The sequence below is a fragment of the Pezoporus occidentalis genome, unplaced genomic scaffold (assembly GCF_034315485.1).
Source record: "Pezoporus occidentalis ecotype Australia unplaced genomic scaffold, CSIRO_AGI_Poc_V1 ctg75, whole genome shotgun sequence".
Lineage (NCBI taxonomy): Eukaryota > Metazoa > Chordata > Aves > Psittaciformes > Psittacidae > Pezoporus > Pezoporus occidentalis.
In genome coordinates this window covers 1,693,597-1,719,263 of record NW_026916104.1, presented here as the reverse complement: position 1 = coordinate 1,719,263, position 25,667 = coordinate 1,693,597, and the positions used below count along the sequence as shown (strand labels likewise).

At 42.7% G+C, this 25,667-nt stretch overlaps 1 protein-coding gene across 4 annotated transcripts in view; it reads right to left on the bottom strand.

The window, feature by feature from the left end:
- Nucleotides 1-4,810, bottom strand: part of PLCL2 (phospholipase C like 2) — a 102,624-nt gene extending 97,814 nt beyond the window's left edge. For all 4 annotated transcript variants that reach the window (XR_009961447.1, XM_062602055.1, XM_062602057.1 and 1 more), the window contains exon 1: nucleotides 4,364-4,810. Coding sequence is in view for 3 of the 4 variants with exons in the window: in XM_062602055.1 (XP_062458039.1) it covers nucleotides 4,364-4,696 (333 nt within the window). In the remaining variant the exon portion in view is untranslated. The remainder of the gene's footprint in view (nucleotides 1-4,363) is intronic.
- Nucleotides 4,811-25,667: the final 20,857 nt, after the last annotated feature.

The following is a 25,667-nucleotide window of genomic DNA, read 5'->3' as shown; positions in this document are numbered from 1 at the left end:
CACTCGGAACTGCAAGATGGACTCACTGTAAATTCATTTTACAGACTATTAAAGGAACTGTTATAGGGAATTATAGGATACCACAGTTAGTTGCAGGAAGGAAAATATTATGATAAAACAAAACAGTGACTGAAAGAAACACTACATACCAATAAGTGGTACCTAAATTAGTCCACAAATCAAGTATCTGAAGAGCCTAAGCTCTTAATGAATGCATGATGCCTTGTCACTACCACCTCTGAAACATAAAAAATCTCATTAATACAGGCAGAAAGAAACAGAAAGTGAAAAAGTCTCTGTAAACACAGAAATGCAGTCCCCAGCTCTCAAATCTGGTTCAGCAAAGGTAAACAATGAAATAGGCTATTCCATTAAAATTGCTACAGATGAAGAGTACAAGCTTTAACACTTTCAGCCTAAACACAGCTTGTACACAAGAGTGAAAAGTAAACTACCATGGTATGAAGACCATATTAGCTTTTCCAGTGATAGTGGCCCTACCACATCCTAGATGACACTTCGGCCTTGAAGAGGATATCCTCTTGTACCAAACAAGAAAGAAAAATCCAAAATGATGCAGGTGCACCAAATAAAAATAGAAAGAAAAATATGGAACCAGGGAAAAAAAAGAAAGAACAGATACTGCAAGTAAGGAAGGAAAGGGAAAAAGGGCAGCAACTGCTCTGAGGAGTTATGAAAATAGACAACCAATGAAAGCACAGACTAAAACCAAAATAAAATAGGTTTCTGTGCTCCTGATTCTCACGCACAAACATGGGGTTCTAAAGAATTTAATCTCTACTGGAACTATTATTCAAACATCAGTTGTCTGTTTGTGACTCAAAAGCCTACAAGTAATCAGCAGGCAAAACATTTAAAGAATTGGATATTCTATAAACATGCGTTTTACAGACCAACTAACAATGCTGTGTTTTGCATGAAGCGTAAGAAATCTGCATCTGGATGGGACAGACCTGTTCCCTGAGGTTACTCTACATCTTCTTTAAGAGCAGTTTTACATCACTGATGCGTGTTACTAAAACTCTAGGGAGATTTTCCAAAAATAGGTTATATATTACTTTTTCTACTCTGGTTTACAGACTAGTGCTCTGCAAGAGCAGACTACAAGAAGCATCTGAAGGTTTACTACTCATGCCAGATATTCCAAGAAGTTTCATATTGAAAAGTAGGCACCTACACAACCGGATTCAAACGACCTCTGAACTGCTGAACTAAGCAGGCTGAAGAATATTCAGTATATGTGAAGTGATTTTTCCCAGAAGTATTAAAACAGTCCTATATAAGATAAATATGGATCACATAACTTTGAACAGAGTGTTGTTTTTTTCCACTCATGTCATAATTATCCAAATGGTAACACAAAGGTGTAGTAATCAGTTCTTGGCAGCTAAAGAGGTTACCGTTCACATTTGCAAAATGGCATTCATGAGTAATAATAGCAGAAAGTTGAATAATTTTATATTACAAAATGCTATCATTTGTGTGGAAACTACAAACCTCGATTTAGGTATTCACAAAATACAATCCAAAACATATTTCCTTATCTCATGCTTCTTGATCTTACTATATCATGAATCCCTAGGTATTGTATCCTTGTTTAGTCTCCAGAGAGGCAGAAGGTTGCTATATAATCAAATCATACACTACAAAGTAGTGTGATGGCATGATATACACTGCAAACAACACTAGTATCTTACTTGGGCTACCACACAGAAACATAACTGTTAGGAAAACATTAGACCTGTAAAAAAAATCACTGGCAAATCTAGTAAACATGAAGTTACTCCAACACCAAGCTCAACTGCCCCTGGTCTGCTGCTGTAATTTCTTTCACACACACACAAACATACACGCCCAGCACCAGGGCTCTAACAGGAAGGGTGGGTGCAGGCTGCCAAATGTGTTCCACTGCTGCCTGCCCGCGTTCTCCCCTCGTTTTTTACAGAAAGGTCCAGGAGACAGTAACACAACTTGAGATACACTACTAGTCTTGGATTTCCACATGTTTTTCTATCATCCAGCCAACACAACAGAAGTAACAGGCAAAACATGGACCTAACGTTAGAGAGCAGAACCATCATGGGGCATTTGTTATTCTACTTGTGGCAAAGTGACAAGGGGTAGATTGGATGTGTAAACTGTCTGCATTTGCTCAGTGCTGTGGTGGCATTGTTTTGATTTTGGTGTAGGGAATTCTTTTTGTGTTGATGTGACTTAAGTTTCTGAAGACTGTGTCACGGATGTAGATTTTAATGCTAATTATAAATACGCAATTCACAGAGGTGAGGGGTGAAATCTATTGGGTTTGTGTGGCAAGGTTTTGGTAGCACAGGGGCTACAGGGGTGGCTTCTGCGAGAAGCTGCTAGAAGCTTTCCCTGTGCCCAACAGAACCAATGTCAGCCAGCTCCAAGATGGACCCACTGCTGGCCAATGCCGAGCCCAATGCTAGTGCCTCTGGGATACCACAGTTAAGAAGGGGAAAAAACTGCTGTGAAAAGAGCAGTCAGAGAGAGGAGTGAGAATACATGAGAGAACCAACTCTGCAGACAACAAGGTCAGTGAAAAAGCAGAGGGAAGAGGAAGGCACTCCAGGCACTGGAGCAGAGATTCCCCTGCAGTCCATGGAGCAAACCGTGGTGCAGACCATGGTGAGGCAGCTGTGCCCCTGCAGCCCTTGGAGGTCTATAAGAAGCAGATCTCCATATGCAGCCCCTGAAGAACCCCACACTGGATCAAGGGGATTCCCAAAGGAGGCTGTGACCCCTTCCCCATGGAAAGAGAAGCCTGCGCTGGAGCAGGTTTGGTGCAGGACTTGGGACCCTATGGGGCACCCACAATAGAGCAGTTTGTGAAGAACTGCAGCCTGTGTGAAGGACTTGCACTGGAGAAGTTCATGGAGGCCTGTCTCACATAGGAGGGACCCCACACTGGAGCTAGGGAAGAGCAGCAGGAGTCCTCCCCCTGAGGAAGAAGGACTGGCAGAGAAAGCATGTGACAAGCAGGCCACAACCCCCATTTCTCATCCTCCCTGTGCCACTGGCAGGGAGAGATGAAGAATTTGGGGGTAAAGTTAAGCCCGAGAAGGGATGGGCAGCGAAGAAGTTTTGGGTTTGGGGGTTGTTTTCCTTTTTTTTTTTTTGGGGGGGGGGGGGGGGGGGGAGGGGAAGTTAAGATTTGGTTTTATTTCTCATTATCCTACTCTGATTTATTGGCAATAAATTAAACTAATTTCCCTAAGTGGAGTCTGGTTTGCCCATGTCAGTAATTAGTGGATGATTCACGGTCTTTGTCTTGACCCACAAGCCTTTTGTTACATTTTCTCTCCCCTGTCCAGCTGAGGAGGGAATATGATAAAGAGGCTGTGGTGGGGACCGGGCACCAGCTAAGGTCAACCCATCACAGCTGATTTGGAGGCATATAAATATCTAAGAAGACAACAAATCTAGCTTGATTTTGATCTAGCTGACCTTGATTAAACTCAGTTCTTAAGTACTTGAAGTTGTGCTTCATTTTTCAGCTAGTACAGTCATTATACCAATGGAGTAATTTCTTTATATTCTCTCGACCTTTTCACTAGAATTGGGGAAAGGAAACCCAAGACAAAGAGTCATCTCAGGAACCATGGATTTAAGGAAAGGAAACAACTGTATTTGTATAAAAAAACTGTATTAAAAAACAAACCTTTTTTATCCACATTCCACCACCGATGCTCCCCCTACTTTTCAAGATGAAACATTAGCATTCAGAATATGCATAGCTAAGGATAAAGATGCTTCTATAGGTGAAGTACAACATAGCCTACTGTTAAATGCGCTGTCACTTTCAACAAGAAGAATGATCTCTACCCTACCTTCTCCCACCCCCAGCCCAGTGAGATCCAGAATCTCTCATCACCTGCTGTGTGCTTGTCACACACACAAGCCAATGGAGCCACAAAATTGCTCTGCACAGGTGCATCCCAAATAACAAGGATACTGTCTAATCCACGTCTTTCCCTGCCAGGCTGGTGCCCATGTTGTCTCTTTACAAGCCAGCTAGTTTCCCTGCCCTTCTCCAGCAGGAGTTAGAGCCTTCTATTTTAATAAACCTCATAACATGACATCTTCCCCCTCTCCAAACCCCAAGCATGGATGTGTATAAAGCCATCCTCTCACTGGTTGTCCACTTCTGATAAAGGAAAAATCAAGTCCCTTCACCACAGTGAAATAAAAAAAAAAAAAAAACCAAAAAACAAAAGAAAAAAAATAAAGGCTCTGTGAGCCAAACCTACCACCCGCATCTCCCTGCCTCTGTCACAGAGAAACAGGCAAGACCCCGATGGGGAGGAGCAAGTGCTCTTACCTTAATTATGCTGCTCCTCCGGGGGATGCCGGGTTTGCCTTCTCGTTGTTGACTGGTGGTAAATCCTTTCTCTTTGCTGCTGCTGCTGCACTCCGGGCTTGCAGGAGGAGCCGATACCGGCTGGTCGCCGGCTCCCGCCAGGGCACAGTCCCCGTTGGAGACCCTGCTGCCACCACTGTCAAAGCGGGATCTCCCGCCGCCGCCACCACCACCTCCGCCGTCTCCTCCTCCTTCCCCATCCCCTGCCTTGAAGGCCACCTTCCCTTGGACCGGCCCGGGGGAGGAAGGCAGCCCCCCGCCGCCGGTACTGCCACCACTGCCAAACTCCGCCATCAGCCTCCCTGACTACGGCAGCAAAGATACCGCTGTCCCCCTCCCCTCCTCCTGCAGCTGCTCGGCGGTGGCTCTTCTTCCGCTTTCCGTGTATTTACGATCGTGGGGGGATTTTGAGCACAAGTCTCTCCCCTCCGCACATTTGGCAGCCGAGGCCGCGCTGCTCCTCCACGCGGGGGGCACAGAAACGGCTGAGCTGCGCCTTGGCGAACACCGCTCCCCCGGCACCTGGGGAAGGGACAGAAAGGAAACGTGACACGGGGCGGCGGGCGGGAGCGTTACACTACAGCGCGCTCCCTACGGACACATGGACACGCGTGGGGACCGGAGGGTCTGCGAGGTCTCCGCGCATAGCGACTCGGAGGCCCGTGTGCGACTCAGAGCCGCGCGGGAACCAGGCGCACGCCGAGCGCAGCCCTGCGGCGGGGAGAGGGGCCCGGCGTGGCCGCGGGAGGTGGGGGGAGATGTGAGAGGGACCGGAGGAACTGCGCCGCGCGGGCTGCTCAGCCAGGAAAAACAAGAGCGGCGTTCATGGCGGTGTTTTCACCCGTGTTTCACAGCGAAACCCGCAATCGCGGCGCATCCGAGCGGGACCGAAAAGAGAACTTGACGAACAACACGCCCCAAAGGCTCCGGCCTCCGCCCGGGGGAAAGCCCGTCCCATGTCCCCCTGGGACGACCCGCCGCAGTCCCGCGCCGGCCACGCGCGGCGTTGAGAAGCGGCGGAACGGCAGCCACGCCGCCGCCCCGCGGGGCACCCCCGGGCGCCATCGGCAACTTTTCTGCTCTCCCCGCCGCCTGCCGACATCCAGCCGCCTCACGAGCGGCAGCACCCCAGCCCTCACACCCGCCCGGAGCCGCTACCCGCCGCGCCTCCACCCCACAGCTGCCTGTACGCTGCGCCCCCGCTACCCACCTCAGCGGCAAGGTGGCACGGCCAGCCCCGCTACTGCCGCTGCTGCAGTAGCCGCTTTTCCCCTCTCTCCTCCTCCCCGCTATGGTCGCCGCCTCTGCCCGGAGCCGGATACAGACAGAAACTGATTCATGTGGTTGCTTCCCTCGCTCTGTGCTGTTGCTGTTGCTGCTGCCGCCTCCCCCGGCTCAACGCTCGGCAGCCTCGAGGGAGGAACACGCCGGTAGCGCTGAGGGGAGCGGCAGCGCCGACCGCCCCCGATAAGAAACTCTCCCGGGAAGGCAGAGTAACCGAGCCGGGTTCCCCCCCCGCCGCCGCCGCTGCCAATCACAGGGGCCGGCTCCGCGCGGATTGGGCGGCCCCGCCGCCAGCACCCCCCTCCGGCAGCTCGCTGCAGCTCCGCCGGAGGGCAGGACCCAGTCGTGTCGGGCCGGCCCTTTCCCTCGCCCCGGGGTTATCGGCGGATTCCTACGCATACTCTGCCTCCCCGCGTAGTCGCCTCAGGCTGACACTAAAGAGCCCGCTCTCCGGCACTGCTCCCGCCCGCATCCCGAGCTCGGCTCACACCGGACGACTCCGCCGGCCCTTCCCGCCCTGCGCCCTTCACCCGGGCGCTGACGAGGGGCATCGCCCGCCAGGGCACGCAGGACGGGCGGGGGCGAGGGCCCAACTGCCGCTCCCGCGCTCTGTGAGGTGACCCGCGGGCGCCAGCGGGGACATGGCCGAGGCGGGCGCTGGGGCTGCCCCGCGGGTCACAGTTGGCCCGATCCGATGTGTCCGGAGCCGTTAATGAAGGAAAGGAGGTGCTGGAGTGCTGGAACGTTAAAAGCCAAATGAAAATCGCGGGTTGGCAGTTATCCTGAGACGTGTGTCCTCAACAAAGCAAGCACGGCCGGTGTGCCCTTAAATCATAATAGGTGGTTTGGGTTTGAAGGGACCTTAAAGGTCATCCAGTTCCAACCCCTTGTCACAGGCAGGGACACCTTCCACTAGACCAGCTTGCTCCAAGCTCCGTCCAACCTGGCCTTAAACACTGCCAGGGATGGGGCATCCACAGCCTCTTTGGGCAGCCTGTTCCAGTGTCTCACCACCCTCACAGTAAAGAACTTCTTCCTAATGTCTACTCTAAATCTACCCATGTGTACTTGTTTCCGTTTGGTGAGACAAACATGAGTGACTCTGTGTACAAGGTATAATTCAAAGAGCCACACATTTATTTGTATGTCTTGAGATGGCTGTGCTTTACAAGAGCCTGATATTTCACGATCAAGTTGAATACAGGGAAATGAAATGCCACATTGCATTTGGAACTGAAACTCTGCTTGAAACTGAGTTGAGTCAGGCAGCGAGCCACTGCATCGAGAGCATAGGCAAAATTAGGAGCCGCAGAAACAGGAGTGCAAGGAGTCTCACTGAGCAGAGACACCTAAGATGGCCCACACCCTCTGACCTTCAGCGTTTGGCTCAAGTGCGTAATGAAGGAGCCTCACTGGGATTATAGCTGAATGGAAGCACTTCACTTTTAGGTTCCCTCAGTTGCCCTCTGGAGATCACTGACTGCATCTGGAGCCTTGGCACCAGAGATCAGGTGCCTATTGTAGATACCTAGAATGAAGCAGCATAACACACACACCCCCCTTTTGGTGTGCTGGCGGAGAGACACACAGTGGAAGCACTGGAGAGAAAAGAGGACATTTTCAGTCCTGTTCATCATCTCCAGGGCCTTACCACAGACTGCAGAGCAATGCCTCCATCCGTTGGTAGCCCACTGCCTTCAGCTGTATTGAAAGGGGAGGCACCTCCATCTTCTCCCTTGGAGCACCAAGGTGCCAGCTGCCAGCTCACTCCTCCAAAACACAGAGAGCCACAGGAGTGATGCCTTCTTCTGTCTCCATCACAGCCCTTATTTCAATGCCCTCCCTTCTTGAAGGGATTCACATCCATGTCCCCACTGCTATTAGACCGCCACCAGATTACAGACTAGTTCTGGTGACAGTGTTTTCCTTGGGAAGCTGTGCCACACTATAGAAAGGAAACCAAGAGACACTGGGCCAGAGGGAAGACAGAACACAAGTGGGAATGTGACTGCAGTTCAGCAGTAACCTGCTCATGGGCATTATTAAATAATTGTCTTTGCACCAAGGAAACGACCAAACAATTCACCTTTCTGGTAAGACTGCCAGTAACTAAGATACAGGAACCCACTTGGGTTTGTGTCAAGGAAGTGCCAAGCCACTCACCCAGAATAAATCTGCTTTGGGTGCCTAATAATTGCATGTAATAAATCATTAATCTCTGATCTATGACTTGCAGGCATTAGTCTGCCTGCAACTCTGGACAATGGCGTTCATCACTGTAGGAAGAAGGGACCATGAAGTATTATACAGCTTGGAGGAAAGTATGAACCTATTTGGAGGATATTACTTATTCAGTATCATTCCTAGGGGGCAAGGGGACCTGACACTACTACATCACTCATATATATGGTCCCAATTTTAATCAAACTATTAACAATCCTTAAGTTTAAATGAAAACCTAGACATCTGCAGGATTTAGGCTGTAAATACTGACAGACACTAGTATTAAACTTCAGATTTGAAATAGCCAAAGTTTGTGTTTTTCATTAGCTGAGATTTTACCTTTTGCCCTTATCTGAACATCTCCTGCCTGAACATCTTGCTATTTAAGTAGGGAAGGTAGCCTTGAATATTAAAGGAACATTCAGCATTGTATCTGTAGATGTGCACATCATAAACCATCCCTACAAGAGATGCTTTGTCATTAGGATCATAACTGTTTCTTCTGGGGGGTGAGATTTACATGCAAGAGGTACAAAATGTTGTAAGAATCATTCATCACAAGGGGTTGCCAGTAAACTGGTGAGGAAGATGTGTGCTTTCTGTCATTTTTCTACTTAAGATGCACATACAAAAACACCAATTCTAAGGCCTCTAGCCTTAAAATTTGATCAGTCCTGTCTCACAGAAAAAAAAAGAAGAAAAAAAACTTCCCTTTTCAACTCTGCTTATCTGTCCAACCTGTATAGAAACAAGATAACACCACTGAAAAAGAAATCATTTCACTTTAGCCTTGGCAGTTCTGTAATGAATGATATCAAGACCTGCAGACATTGCCAGACTTTTGGCTGTAAAAGTGATGATTTAATGCAAAGGAACCAGTAAAACTTCCGAACGTCCTCTTGAGGACACATGCCTGCAAGTCAGTGTAATAGTACTGGCATTATGCTTATTCTAACTACTGATAAAAACATGGTATCAAACACTGAACTAGAAAGGTTGAGCTAGAAGGATGAAGGTAGCAAATAATTCTTTCACCAAATCATAGATTCACAGAATGGTTTGGGTTGGAAGGGACCTTAAAGCTCATCCAGTTCCAACCCCCTGCCATGGGCAGGGACACCTTCCACTAGAGCAGGTTGCTCCAGGCCCCGTGCAACCTGGCCTTGAACACTGCCAGAGTTGGGGCAGCCACAGCTTCTCTGGGCAACCTGCGCTAGTGCCTCACCACCCTCACAGCAAAGGATTTCTTCCTAATATCTAATCTAAATCTTAGATGTCTTCTGATGATTATTCAGTGATTTTTATTTGCCCCATTCTGTTCACAGAATTTCCTTAATATTAGCAAAGCATTTATTCAGATACATTTTGAATGCATAAGTTGAAAAGTACTTCTGTATACAAAATGAAGCATTTCTGATAAACCAAAGTCCCAGCAATGGTCTGTAGAGACCTTCTTTATCCCAGTGAGCTCAGGAAGTAGTTCACATTATACTGACATTAACCGTACACTTTTTTTGCCACAACATTTTGAATATCATGGGGAGAAGAAACTTTCTCGTTATCATTATTCAATATTGGCCTCAGCAAGCTCGATTTGTTTAATTGTAAAATGAAATCAGGATTATAATGGAATCAAAAGACACTTCTGTGACAATATTTAACTGTGAGAACTTGCTGTCATGTGCACATATTGGATATTTTCATAAAATCCTATTAAATATCAGAGTTCCACGGCTAAGCTAATATTGCCCATTGAACTTTCCTAACTCAAATAGTGTGGCAGCAGAGACTGGCCAGGAAACAGGCTATGTTTAAACCTCTAACCAGTGACTAAATGACCAGTATTTAAATAACCCAAACACCAAATTATTATTAATATCCTAAACACTTTTTATTCCAAACATGAAAAATTGTAATTAGCAATTCTCTTGTTTAAATAATGTTGCTTTTCTGACATGTCTGCTTGGAATATGTTTTTTCATTATTATCTCTACAATTCCAGTGATATTTTTTTTTTAATTGCCTGACTTGATCAGGTTACACTCTTGCACATACTTGTTTATTATACTTGTTTATAATTAAGTATACATGTTTAAGCAGTCCCATTACAGTCAGAATCTAATTCATAATTAATCCAAACCAAAGTTTAGCTATAAATAATGCATTATTGTATACAACATCTGTAAAGTGCAGGTGCGTTGTATGCACATAAAAAGAGCAGACAGTAACAGTAGGGGAATATGAACGGATGTAGGTAGGCAAACATAGGCTAAATTGACAGATTTGTTTACTGGAAAGCATTTGTTAGCATTGAGTACTTGAAATTAATTATGTTTATCATTTTAGAAAGTTCATTATACTATCAGTAGGTGCAAGGATTTTGTTTTTAATCAAGCAGATCAACCATTTTAGCCTATCAGTTGCTGCCTAAGGAATGTTTACTCTCTATCCTACTGTCATGCCAATTAGTTTGGCTATCAATCTACTAAATTTGATAGTTGAGGGTTAACAAGACATTAACAGTAAATCATCTCTTCCCCTGCACATTACTGAAACCTGAAGGCCAGTTTTTCCAAATCAAGATCCTTCCACAGTTGTTCTCTAAACTATCATGCTGTGGGGTTAGTTGGTTGCAGTGTAGCTTTAAATCAAATTGCTTTGAAAATGAAACTGTATACTTAAAAAAAGGTGAAGATTTTTCAAAACCACACAACAGTAGTCCCTGACTTTAAAACAGTGAACTGGACACTTCACTGGAACTTTAAAGAGCAAACATGAAGGATTCTCTGGAAATCAGGCTCCCTTAAGGCCTCAGTTTGCAAACTAGAAATTAAGTCTCTTTTGGAAGTCGTGACCTAGGAACTAATTTTGAGTAACCCTGTTGGGGATCCGGCAGTTACCTTAAGTGGAAGGAAATTAGAGCTTATCTTATTCAGTAGCATGTTGGTTGTTTGCCACTCTTGGAAAGGCTGAAAGAAACCTTTTCTGTTTCATTTTAGTACCACAGTTTGGAAAAAGCTTATTTTGTAACAATATTTTAAGTTATATTGGCTAAAGTTTCTATAGAGCAATATTTGTATTTTCTTATATTAGCAAAGATTGATAGGGTGGATAAGACTTGCATCATGTGCATTTCAGCTGAGGCACATATGTTTTACCAGAGAGACTGCAACAACAAACCTGTTCTTGAAGTGTTTCTGATGCATCATTAAAAAGAGCATACAAGCAGTGTTTGCAATCTCCCAGGGTTGTACTCTGCCCTCTAAGGAGAAGTTACAGAGTTACAAAATAGGCTGAGAGCCAGAATTCTGCAAAGGTTTGGGTTTCATTTTGTCCCTCCTTATATTTGTTAGTAACTCTTGGATATATACAGAGGCATTTGACTTCTGGGACATAAGGCATTTCTTAAGTCATCTATTTTTGTAATTTGAGGCATCTGACTCCGTTATTACAGGAGCATGCAAACAAAATATCCCACAATGAGATTCAAACTTCTTCAAACCTAAACTTTTGTTTTGTAAACTAACCAAAGTTTTAATGCTGATCAAAACCTTCCATTAAATTCTCACACAGGAAAAAAAAATAAAAACAACACATAAAGCTTTTAGTTTGTCATTTCAGGATGATATGCTTTGCGAATTCTCTTCATAAGAGAATATTAAACACTGTCACTGCTTTGAGGAAAATTGAATCTCTTCCATGATAGGAGGGTAAGTAAATAAAATAGGTTGATTTTTGTTATCTGAGTTCCCTCTGAAATTGTCTTCATTTTATCATGTCCATGAGGGTAAACATTAGGTCTACACATGCATAGTAGGAATTGCAGTGTGTTATGTCTTCAAAGTGAAGACATAATAGGCAAGTTAACACATACACACTTGTGCTGATAAACAGTTAACTATATGCTGGGCTCAGTTTCTCTTGTTAGAAAGCTTACAGCACACAACACCACAGAAGGAGGAAAGATATGAATAAAAGAGGAATGAATGACAATCAATATCTACATTATTCACTTTAGCCTAGTAGCTTTTCTGAATTACAAGAAATTATATGATATTCTTAGTATATGCCCACAAAAGGCGTGAAGAGAGAACAGGATTTGATTAAACTCATCATACCCCATGACACAAATGAATTTCCTTTTAGTCATTTGAGAAAAGTCACACAGCACAAATTATTTGAAACAGGTTTTTAAAACATGGTGGAACATAGTTTTTTATGCTGTTTGACATGGAGACGCATAGACTGCATCATAACAGCCAGTGAGATTGTATCCTGTACCAAAGCTTGTAATGCAGCTCCTTAATCCCATTAATTTCTTTCATATTGCTCACATGTGTAAAATTAACATCGGCTCTTATCCAGCAGGGATTGTAGGCTTGGGTATGTTGCACTAACCAGCACAGGTCTTAACAGAAGTCAATTCTACCATTTAATTTGTTACCTAATCTCTCAACTTCTGAAGTGTAAGTTAACAGTCATTTGTTTTATTTTTAGCTGTAAAAATGCTAATAAGTTACAGTATTTATAGATGCTTTCATATGCATATTCAAAACTTCTCTACTAGAATAGCTTTATGGTTGAAACATCTGGTCAGAACTTTAACTAAGCATCTATTGTACCACTACCACAAACTGATAGGAGTGCAGTAGGCAGGAAATGCTCTTCCTCATTTCTCTAAAACATTTATATTTTGCATAAACCGTCCATGAAAATCAGGGTCCTGATAGTTAATGTAAATTTTCCTATATTCTCTGGATTTTCAGATAAATCTGTTAATATACAGCACTATCATTTTCTGAGTAAACAGCATCTGAAGTAATGCGAAGCACCACTTTTCTTCTGCCAAAAAACAGAAGGGAAATTCCCCACTTCTGTTTTTTGCTATGGCAACATACTCCTGGAAGAAAAGTCACCAGGAAGAGAAATGTCTAGACAATGCCAAAACTAAGCAGTATTTGAAGAATTTCTAGTTCTCTCACCTTTTTGCCTGCATGTTATCAGGGGCCTGGGAAAACAAAGTTGTTCCAGCTGAGACTCCTCTAACTCCTTTTTGTAAAGAAAAAAATCCTTCCATCCTTTATTTTCCCATCCAGATCTCCCTTCTTGTTAGGGGTCTACACATTTCACTTTCCTTGAACTCACTGTACAAATCGCTTCTTCCTTCTCCATCTAAGATAAGAATCTACAAGTTCGATCCCCTGAGCAATTTCTAAGTCACTGCCCAAGGACAGATGGAAGAAATACCAGAAATGTTAGGAAAATAGTATATAGGGGAAGAGGATGAATGAAGAAAATTAATGAAAAGGGACAGCAGAGAAGGACAAAAGGACATAATGGTAAAAACTATTAAAATTTACTTATAACAAGTTACAGGATAATTGTCATCATATTCCATAGCTCTAATACAGTGGCAGGAAAAAAGAAGAGTGAACTGTGAGGTAAAGGGCAAGTCAAAACTGGAGAGGGAGATAAAGCTGGGGAACTGGTAAATAGAAAAACATGGTAGGAGAAAGGGAATAAGAACTGTTAGCCACTGGAATTGGGAAACAGAGTTGAAACCAAAAGAGCACAAAATGAAATTAAAAAAAAAAAAAAGTTGATTGGATGGAAAAAAAATATAGCAAAGAATGTCTTGAGATACAGTATTACAATCAAATTCAAAGATATTACTTAGCTGTCAAGGGTTATGACTGTACAGGGGAAGAAGAAAACTGGACCGATCTCATGAAATGATTGTGAATGCAAGAGCTCCTTATGTCCAGATACAATGACACAGGCTGAAGAAGGGATTTTCTCTTTCAGACTATACTGCAAACGATATGTTCTGCATGCTTTTTGTCCAGCAGAAACAGCTGAGGCCTAAATGCATGCTTCTGACTGTATGACATTAGTCATTTCAGTACTTAATAAAGTCACTTTCTGGCAAAAAAGGATCCTGGGGTTTCACTCCATTGAAAATTCTCTTTTTTTCCCCCTTTAAGCTCCTAAGTCCTTCCTAAGCAAGAAACAGAACACAAATTTGCATATCTATGCAGAATAAGATCAGATTACTGATTTTAATCTTTTTCAAATTTATCATATTTGTATCTGCATTACAGAAAAGACTAAAGGCCCCAGTCGAGATCAAGGCTCACAGCTGTTGCCACTGTATAAATATATGGCATCATACACTTCAGAGCTGGCACCTAGCCACCCAGCTTGCAATGCAAACTGTGTGATCTTGTATCTGCTAGCAAAAGACCACAAAGACATTCTCTGGGTAATTTAGGAAATGTCTAACAGTTGAAAATGGATCCAGGACCTCAAAAATTCCTGACCGCTTTTCTAATCACTTGATCATTTATCTTCTCTGGAAAAATGTCTTCTGGTGTGCATGCGTGTATCTGGAAGGAATTTGGGACAAAGAGCAGTGAAGAACTGAAGCACTGTGTGTGCCCTGAGGATCCCCTAATGTACATCAGTAGGCTTCACTGATTTCTACAGGTCTGCATCTTTGTATTTTCATTCGTTTTAATTATTTTAAGGCACCTCATACACGTGAATATTATTTGAAGTCTCAAGTAAGAGGCACTATAATAATACCAGCCATTTTACATAAATGATTCTGTATGGGTGCAAAGGGTGATGATGTCAATGAAAGGAAAATTATATGGATTAATCTTCATTAAGTGTAGCATTTTAACATACGATAGGCAATGAAATTCAGGGACTGATTTACTCAATATCTTTAAAGCCTCACAAAAGCTCCCTGGCATTTAGAAATGCAGATGTGTTTATCCCACACCTTAAGTTTATCCCACACCTTTTTCTGACCAGTTATTTCAGAACTTTCAATTCTGCTGATTTCAGTCATTACTTCTGATTGAGGAGGTACCACTTCAAATGCTTAAATATTGTCCAGCTGGGCAAAAAAAAAAACAAACCCAAACAGTTTCTTCAGCTTTTTCATTTTGCCATCCAGCTTGTTGAATTATTAATGCTTTGTTTCACATTGTTTATCAGCATGGTTTCTGGATGATGAGTATGCGCGCACACACACACACATATTCACAACTATTTTCTTTGTTTCCACATTCTGTGGTGATAATTCTTTGTTTTTCCCAATAAAATACAAAGCTATGCTCTGGAAAGAAATAGATGTAGTTACACAAAGCAGATGAAATAGATGTTTCAGGAAAAACAAACTATGCGAAAGGCCTAAATAAAGCTAAAGAACAATATACAGCACTGTTCCTCAGTATGGGAAACACCTCACAAATACTGGTTGTAAACATAAACAAGAGCTGCCCAAGGAAAAGAGAAAAACTGGCCAGAAATACAGTAGGTTCCATAAATAGGTACTTTATTTGAATTTCTGGGGTTTGGAATCAACTTAAGATTTTAATACACAATCATAGAATGATAGAATAGTTAGGGTTGGAAAGGACCTTAAGATCATCTAGTTCCAAGAGACACCTCACACTATACCATATCACCCAAGGCTCTGTCCAACCTGGTCTTGAACACCACCAGGGATGGAGCATTCACAACCTCCCTGGGCAACCCTTTCCAGTGCCTCACCACCCTTACATTAAAGAACTTCTTCCTTATATCCAATCTAAACTTCCCCTGTTTAAGTTTTAACCCGTTACCCCTTGTCCTGTCACTACAGTCCCTAGTGAAGAGTCCCTCTCCAGCATCCCTATAGCCCCCCTTCAGATACTGGAAGGCTGCTATGAGGTCTCCACGCAGCCTTCTCTTCTCCAGGCTGAACAGCCCCAACTTTCTAAGCCTGTCTTCATACAGGAGGTGCTCCAGTCCCCTGATCATCCTCATGGCCTCCTCTGGTCTTGTTCCAACAGTTCCATGTCCTTTTTATGTTGAGGACACCAGAACTGCACACAATACTCCAGGTGAGGTCTCACAAGAGCAGAGTAGAGGGGCAGGATCACCTCCTTCGACCTGCTGGTCACGCTCCTTTTGATGCAGCCCAGGATACCGTTGGCTTTCTGGGCTGCAAGCGCACACTGCCGGCTCATGTTCATTTTCTCATCAACCAACACCCCCAAGTCCTTCTCCACAGGGCTGCTCTCAATCTCTTCTCTGCCCAACCTGTAGCTGTGCCTGGGATTGCTCTGACCCAGGTGTAGGACCTTGCACTTGGCATGGTTAAACTTCATGAGGTTGGCATCAGCCCACCTCACAAGCATGTCAAGGTCCCTCTGGATGGCATTCCTTCCCTCCAGGGTATCAATCAAACCACACAGCTTGGTGTCATCGGCAAACTTGCTGAGGGCGCACTCAATCCCACTGTCCATGTCACCAACAAAGATGTTGAACAAGACCGGTCCCAACACTGATCCCTGAGGGACACCACTCCTTACTGGTCTCCAGCCGCACATTGAGCCATTGACCACAACTCTCTGTGTGCGGCCATCGAGCCAAGGATGTCGTGTGGGACAGTGTCGAACGCTTTACACAAGTCCAGGTAGATGACATCAACTGCTCTACCCCTGTCCATCAGTTCTGTAGCCCCATCATAGAAGGCCACCAAATTGGTCAGGCAGGATTTCCCCTTAGTGAAGCCATGCTGACTGTCACCAAGCACTTTGTTGATCTTCATGTGCCTTAGCATGCCTTCCAGGAGAATCTGCTCCAAGATTTTGCCAGGCACAGAGGTGAGACTGACTGGTCTGTAATTCCCCGGGTCATCCATTTTCCCGTTCTTGAAAATGGGGGTTATATTTCCCTTTTTCCAGTCATCGGTAACTTCACCTGACTGCCATGATTTCTCAAATATGATGGCCAGCGGCTTCGCAACTTCATTCACCAGCTCCTTCAGGACCCGTGGATGGATTTCATCAGGTCCCATGGACTTGTGCACGTTCAGGTTCTTAAGATGGTCTCTAACCAGATCCTCTCCTACAGTGGGCCTAGGGTCTTCATTCTCACAGTCCCTGCGTCTGCCTTCCAAGACTTGGGTGGTTTGGTCAGAGCCTTTGCCAGTGAAGACTGAGGCAAAGAAGTCATTCAGAACCTCAGTCTTCTCCAAATCCTGTGTAGCCAGTTCTCCCAAGAGCTTCCTGAGGGGGCCTACGTTATCCCTAGTCTGTTTTTTATTTGCTATGTACCTGCAGAATCCCTTCCTGTTATCCTTAACATCCCTAGCCAAGTTTAATTCTAACTGGGCCTTAGCTTTCCTAACCTGGTCCCTAGCTTCCCGGACAACATCCCTGTACTCTTCCCAGGCCACCTGTCCTTGCTTCCACCTTTTATAAGCCTCTTTTTTCCTTTGCATTTTCCTCAGGAGCTCCTTATCCGTCCAAGGAGGTCTCCTAGCCCTCCTGCTTCACTTCCTTCTAGCTGGGATGCAACACTCCTGAGCTTGTAGGAGGTGATCCTTGAGTATTAACCAACAGTCTTGGGTCCCGCTTCCCTCTAGGGCTGTATCCCATGGAACCTTACTAAGCAGGTTCCTGAAGAGGCCAAAGTCTGCTCTCTTGAAGTCCAGGGCAGTGAGCTTGCTGCACGCTCTTCTCACTGTCCTGAGGACCTCGAATTTGACCTGTGAATGACCTACAAATCCAGTGGAAATCCAAAATAAATTCAACAAAAATATCTTCACTGCATCAAGATTGTTTCATTATATGTGAACTAGTTTTCCTTAAGTTGTCTAGTATATTTTTAAACTTAAATAGGAGTAATGTAAAATATACAAACTGCATAGTAATTCTTCCTTTTTCTTAAAGACTGACCTATCAGTTTACTAGCATAAATTTCTCTGAAATACTAGCCAGGCAAGGTAAATCTTCCATCTTGACTGCACACTTTAATACAACGGTTTAAACATTACAAAACCACCGAGTATGAAAACCTATTATTCAACATACAGAGCTGCTTTTCTTTCATTGCAGACTATAATTAGCCATAGCCTCTCTCCTGCTCTACCTTAGCCTAAAGAAATAGTGCAAAAAGTTGGTATAATGCAAACAGAGGACAGTTATTCCCAGAGAAGCAAAAAGTGCTGGGCAGAATCTTGACATTACATATGTTTACATCTTGCAAGCTATGACTTAATTAAAACTTTTTATTACTTATTATCTGAATATCTGTGTTTTGTTCTGTAACCTAGGGCTCGCAGGGTGTACTTTATCATGCTTTCAACCAAAAAGAACTACATACAGGATTTTTTTTTCTTGTGGAAACACAGCAGTTGAGAAAATCAACGCATAAATTAATGACTACATATATGAAGTTAGGTTGGCTATGCTGACTGAGATTGTGACTTGCAAGGCCACAGCTACATTAGCTACCCTGAAGGGTATTCTGTTTGATTCATAGTGATGTGCTTGGGCTCACATTGTATTCACTTGGATCAAGATAGAGAGAACGCTTGCATTTAGATTTTTCCATTTTTTTAGCAGGGCCAAGAGGGTTCAGCTGCACTGAACCTTTATGGACTGCAGTTCATGGACTTCAGACCCTTCAGAAACTAAGGATCAGGAGGGAAAGGGCGTACTCCATCCTTCAGGCAAGCCAGTTTTGAAGCTTCATTCATTTTTATATGACCCCCCCTTCACAGCTGGGACTCTAAAAGCAGTAATGTACAAAATAGTCCTCCACTGCAAAATGAGCGCTAAAGAACCCATAACTCTGAGACACTAAAAAGATAATCATGATTACAAAGTCTCTCTGCTTTCCAGGCTTATTGCATGTTTCAAATACCTAGTGATTTTTCTTTTCCTTTCCCTAGTATTGCTGTCTTTTATTAATGATAAACTGCATTCCTTAAATAAATGAATAACTATGTGACAGTGTGATACTTTTTTATTTTGCTTCACCTTCCTGGGACTCTGCAGACTACAAGGTCTTCTTAGGGCCTTATCTTACAAAAGACAAAATGTTCTGGCCCTAGTCCAGGAAAGCACTTAGATACATGTTGACATTTAAGTAGATGAGTGGCCTTAGTGAGGTCAATGGGACTACTTATTTGTGTAAAGCTAAACCTGTCCTTTTTTATTTGATGGACACAGACTATTCAGCACTTTGAATGATTGAACCTTTCATGAGATCATACACAATTGTTATTATTGCACAGATACTTTATGCAGTAATAATTGCCTTAAAAATTACTTGAAATACACAAGTTTATACACAATGAACAATTACTGGACCAAATTTTGATCCAACCCCATGGAAAAGGTATGCAATCACTTCCAATAATTATAAGGCATTTCTAATTGTCACAGTGTATTTCTGCAGTGTTGTGGGGTGTTGAGATTGAAAGAATAGAAAAAGGTAAGGCCTGAGTGTGACCCCAAACCTGCCCAACAGAGCATGGGTAAGTTTCTGTCACCCCTGGTTTGCTCTCTGGCAAATGTTTGCAGCAATGATAGTTCCTGCGTCTTTGTGAGAGAGCTTTTTTTAAGATCGGGCAAATGACCATACCCCAAGCTTGCTAGCATTTGTGGTGGAAAAAGGACATCAAGATACTTCAGCATCATGTTGCCTGTCTAATCATAAGCTAGTATTGCAGTGTGGCAGCTGAATGTTGGTTCTTTGCCCTACAATCCAGCAAGTCAATTATTCAGTGTGAGACATAGCTCAGACTTAGTTTTTATTCTTCCTCTACAGTAACTGAATGGCTGTCTGCCCTCATTACTCATATATTTTTCCTGTATAGCATCATTAACAGTAATTCACAAAGAATGAGGTTTCGTGGTCACTTACTATTTCTTTCTTTGAGGTACCAGGCACAGAAGGAAAAGAGAATACACCTTTTATGAGGCCTGATAGGAAAATCCACCATGTCTGGCCCTTACAGATCTCTCCAATAGTGCTTATTTGTGCTGTGACATGCAGAATGCAAGGCTTTAAGAGCTCAGTGAACCACTCTACTAGGAGGAATTGATTTTTTAACAAGTGACATGATCGTGGAGTTAGAGCAACAGTGTTCATCTTTAAGCTTCCTTCAGACTTTCATCAAATAACTTGGATTAATGATTCTAGCAAAAATTCCAATGCTTTCTATTAAGCTAAAATTCCTTCTTGGTCCTGATATGCATACATTAGGTATGTATTATAAAAGGAAATATTGATCAGCGAGATCCTAATTAAGAATTTTCCAGTGCTTGTGTACTTAATATTTTTTTATGATATTCTAGTTGTTCTGGAAGAGGAAATGTGAAAAGCTAACACACTGATTTGAAGGGTATGGTCATCTTCATGCTTTCCTCATCCTGCACATGAACTCTCTGCCACCAGCTGAATGCCACAGAAGGTTATTACAAAGGAATTGATCTCTGACCTTAATTTTTCCAGCACACAGTAATGAGTGAAATGATCAACATCTAAAGATACATCACTCCTTCTTCATAGGATACTGGTGTTCAGCATGAAGTAAAACATTATTCTACAGGTAAAATCAATAAGGTTCACAAAGCTGCTGAGTTTAACTAGCTGCGGTAAAAAGAAAAGTTGCATTCAGTTCTATTCAAATTAACACCTTGAAGTTCAAAGACTGTCTCAAATCTGTCTCAGATCTCACTTGGGCTACACAACCCTTTTAACTTCCCCAAACAATGTTGTAAATCTTGCAGCAATAAATTGCCTTGCAAGCTTTCAGCACTTCCTGCTCACTCTACGGTAAGAAAGACCACGCAGAAGAGACGCCTTCCTCTGACACTGGTCAGAAGCAGGAAGTCAGGGAGGTGTCAGAGAACAACACGTTAACCCAGTCTGTTAAACTCCTTACAAGCTCGCTGTCTGAGCTTGGCCAAAGGTTAAACTGGTTCCTATGAACTTATCTCTTCTGCCTTAATTTTAAGCTGATGTTCTGTTGCATGTAAAACAGGAAGCAATGGCCAGACCTTATTATAGCTAAAATATTTTCTGGTTTTCTTTCATGTTCACTTGTTTGTTTGACTCAGCAAATCTATTGTCTATTAATTGTTTTTATTACAACACCTCACACTTCAGTAATCCAGGAACTGTCAGAATTCATGATCAGCCAGAGTCATTACAATTATCAGTTCAAAACACTTCTGCATATTTGCTTTGTTACACTATCAGTGCATGATTCTAAGGCGAACACACCTTCAAAAAGTATTCAGGAATGTATGTTCAGAAAAAGTAACTTTCCTCTCTCCAAAGTATGCAGATTTTAAACATGGCTTGAAAAAATAAGCCACACCATTAAATTCTAACACAAGAAAATAACTTGCTGGGGTTTTTAATGGGGAAAACCTCACAAAATCGTATGAGAACTTTAACCCAAACTCTTCTCCAGACCTAGCTGGAACAAATACCAGTTTCATAAGTCTTCTGCTCAAGTGTGCGCAGTTAAGCTTTCTCTTTCTCTTTTTCTATCAGTGTTTCCGAAGTGCCTCCCTCTCACTGGTTACCAGGCAACTGAACAATATTGCTCTGCATGCACATCCAGCAGGAACTGACATTATACCGTATTTTTGCAGAGTTTCTCAAAGAAAATAAAGATGTCCTGGAATACTGTCTTGCATGATAAATAGCTACTGCCCAGAAGACATTTAAATGCTTAAAATGCTGATTTCTTTCTTCATAAAAATGTGGAGATTGAGAGGAAAAAAACCTTCTCTAATAGAGGAACTCTCATCCAAAGTGAATTTATGACACTAAAATGTCATGGTGCAGAAGGAAGCTGCTTCTGTTGTTATTTCAGACAATTAACAGCCTTTTAGGTTGTACAGCCACTTGCACAAGCCCTTATCTTACAACCAAGGCAAAACTAATGAGGCAGATACAGACATCAAGTTAAAGTACTTTTCAGTGTCCTAAAGACTAAAATGCTGTCTGTATGACAGAGTTCTTTTGTCCTTGTTTTGTTTGCTGGTTTGATGTCAATGAAAGTCAAGAATGTTCAGCAGTTTGCATCAAAAAATCTTTGCTTTTGAGACCAGTTATTAAAGATGGGCCCAGCTCCAGTCTAACCACACACCTTCTCTGAACCCAAACCATCACTGAGAGGGAGGGATGGGTTGCAGTCCTTCACCTGGAATGAAGTTGCATTCCAGGAAAGGTCCAGTTCCAGGTCTTGACCAAAGCAGCTCTAGGTCTTTTGATGTAGTTGTGATTCAGCTTCAGATTTCACATTGTAGGTCAAATTCACATTTATGTAACACTAAAATAAGAAATTGAAGGCTTTTGCAGTCTTTTCACTCCCAAAACAGAAGAGACATATTTCATTATAAACAAGTATCCCATGTAATCCCACTAAAACATGCAATGTACTGAATTTTTAATCCCTAATTCTTACATACTAAAAAGGTATGCAGCTGTTATCAGTGAATAGCTTTCACAGGTGTGTTACACAAACTTACCTTAAAACAATGTCAAGGGTGAATTCTCAGAATACTCAACAGCCTGGTTTTTCATTCTGCAGGGGTCAAATTGCATCATTTTATCATTGCAACATTTTTTATTTAAATTTATAATGGTAAGCTTTCATTTCTGTTACACTTCTGTTAGGCTTTTTTTTTTGTTTGTTTTATTTTAGATGTAAATCTGTGAGTGATTAACGTTTTCAGACTAGATAAAATCTGTTCCCAGAATTATTTGAACCATGACCTTCAGGACAGTGTGTCGGGATATATATGACACCTGAAAAAAACAGTTCCATTCCCTACTGGCGTTGGTGTAAATGCGGTGTACAACTGCTTGCTAGATAACAGCAGAAAGATTTGTGGTTTGCTTTCTTGGTTATGGGAAAGTGTAGTATAGCATAATGGTGCATTCTCAGCTTGTCTAGGTAACATTAATAGCATTGCTCAATGCATACATTTGACACTTTATTAGCATTGGGTCTGTCCAACTAACACCTTGGTTCTGTTCCTAGCTCTTGCAGAAGGGACCAAATGCAAACACTGGATTAACTTATTTACAGCATGGCTGGAGCATTAGCTGCCTTTTGCCTGTAGTGGCAATATTATGCCTTGGTCAAAAGAAAGACTCCGGTCTGCACTGAAATATAAATAGCATTCACAAGAACTAACACCTCAAGGCATGACCTGGCTTGTAGTTTACTTCCATTTCTTGTATGCCAGTCCTTCCCATGTGTAACTTCTTTTAACTGAACAAAAAATATCTTCAGTTTGTTTTACAATGCACAAAATCCAGTACACTCAAGAGTACTTGTTGAACGTTATATAAAATCCCCGAGTGGCAGGCCAACAGCATATTTTCTCTGCAGAAGAGAGCAAGCAAATCAGATGGAATGAGAATAAGCGAATAGATGATGCGTCTACAGAAATCAGCTAGATCCTTCAAGTGTTCATTCTAACAGTTGGCTTTATTCATAGATTTGTTTTGAGAAAAAAGCTCAAGTTGGGCAGCAGAGGGGAGATGGTGGGACCTGGATCCCCATGAAGCCAACGTCACTTTTTATCTTAAAGTTATATTTGAGCAGTCCTACTAAATAGCAGGGGAGGAAAAAACACTTAAAAATACATTGCCAGTGCTGAAAAACAGTATTTGCATATTGAGTCCCTTTCCACATATACAGTCACTCAACTTGCAATCCAATTTGTTCAAGCTAACCTAGATGAAAAAATAGATTGTGCTATCTCCTAAAAACAAATCAATAGCCACTGTAAGGATCAATAGTCTAAAAATCTATTGACTGCTCATGTCACAACCTGCACTTTCTGTGCCATACTAAATGCAATTGTAGATCAATATTTGCCAGATGTCCATTTCAAAATGAAACATCCTGGCTATGGTCTTTGCAAGGTCCTTAACCTTGCAAAAAATATTGCTTTTTACATTTAATTTAAACATCCCCTGGTGTGCTGTAGGATCCCGCTAACAGCGACTCCCTGAAGTCTTGTTATACTCCTTTTCTAAACGTAGTGAGGGAGGAACTTCCATTAGTTAGAACTGTCTTCCATTAGAACTGTCATTAGTCCACCTGACATGGTACAAATCAGACTTCATCATTCTGACAGTAGAGACGTCTTTATTCAGAAAGGGATGAGAGGAAAGAGCCTGATTTAGTAATGAGGGGCAGTTCCTTATCTTTAAAGAGAGTTGACTGACAAGACTCACACCCAGCATCTCTTGCACACCTGTATTATGGATGTATCTCCTAGAAACAATCACAATACAAAAGCTCCTCAGCTGTTAAAATCCCACTGCTACTCCCCCAGAAAGAGATTTGAGGCACCGAATTTCTTCAGTGTGAACATGTTCCTATTTCTCAGTCCTAGGTAGCCTGGGCACAGGAGCTACAGCACTGACCAAGGCTCCACTGGTGTGGCAGAGGGGCAGCAGCACTGCCAACAGGAATTCTCTCCTCTGAATCTCATGGTGGAGAACTGAATAAGCGCTGTGGCACCTCACATCTGAAGGAGGATCAGGATCTTGTGTTGTCAAGAGAGGGAGAGAAGGTTTAAATAGGTAATTTTTAGAGGCTGTCAAAACTGAAAAGTGTAAACATTGTTAACATTTCGTTAAAATCCTGGCAGGCAATGAAAGCCGCCTGGATATGTGCCATCCTACAGTTGCAAAACCATTTAGCAAACCATATGCTGCCCTAGAAGACAGGTCCTAGACAGATCCTCCGCAATAGGTTTAGAGTAGCAGCAAGCAGGCCTAAGAGTGTTGTTGCCATTGCCCCATTCAGCACCACTGGCTTTCCTGTTTCTGCAACAGGCTTTGCTAAATGTGCTGCTGCACAAGGTCTGAGAGATAGTGGGCAGCTCTAGTTTTGATGTGGGAAAGTATGGGTGCATCCCTTTTCTACTGTAAATAGTACCTCTGTCCATTTGCAATAGTATAGTAGGGATTCAAATACTTTTCTGATTTACTTGTGGTTGTTAAATAGTCTAAATTTCCTTTGCATTAATTTTGCATAATAGGGTTCTACCCAGAATTGTTCCCCTTTATCAATATAATTGTGCAGTAACTTTATGTGGATCTTTAGTTCTACATCATGTGAAATGGGTGTAAATGATTTCAGAGTCAGACATTAGGATTTTTCACAGGTTTTCTGTAGCTTAGAAAAACCACAGATTTAATAACTGCAATGTAGACATTTTTAACATGCTGTCAATGACTGCTATGCAGCACGACTCCAGAAATTAAAAAGTCAATTGTTTGCATTTTACTGTCATGTCTGAGCAGTCCCGCTGAATTTATCAGTACCCCAGTGTAACTGAAGCAGAATTTGGCCTGCTGATGCAAGATGCCATTAGCATTTCAAAACAGGCAACATTTTGCAACAAGGACAAATATCCTATAACTCACATAAATTACATACACTTGCACAGCCTGCTGTTTGGTCACACAAAAGACTCATTTTTTTCCTAAACTCCAAATGGCTAAATCTGGATCCCTTGTCCTCAATCTGAGGTTCCCACATGCCTACCATCTCAACATAAATTAATTGTACACTTCCCAACCCTGTGTCTTCTCAGTCCCATGAATTATTCTGGCCCTTTCAGCCTGACATTAATTACAGTGCCTCACAATTCACACTGACACACTTTATCTTGGACCCAAACTGTGTCTAATGGTGATAGCTCCAGCCATACATACCAGTCCTTCTTCAGTTTGTACTGTTCTCTCCCAGCTTTAGTACCTGTAGCCTGTAACTATCAGCTTCACCATCCTGTCTTGTCCACTGTCCATCTCTGCTCCTCCTGCATTTACAGAGGTTCTCCACTCCTTTTTCAGGTCCAGGGAGGAAACTTCAGGTACCGTTCACAGCAGGGAGAAGGAGAAACGGGGTATTTTAGCAAACACT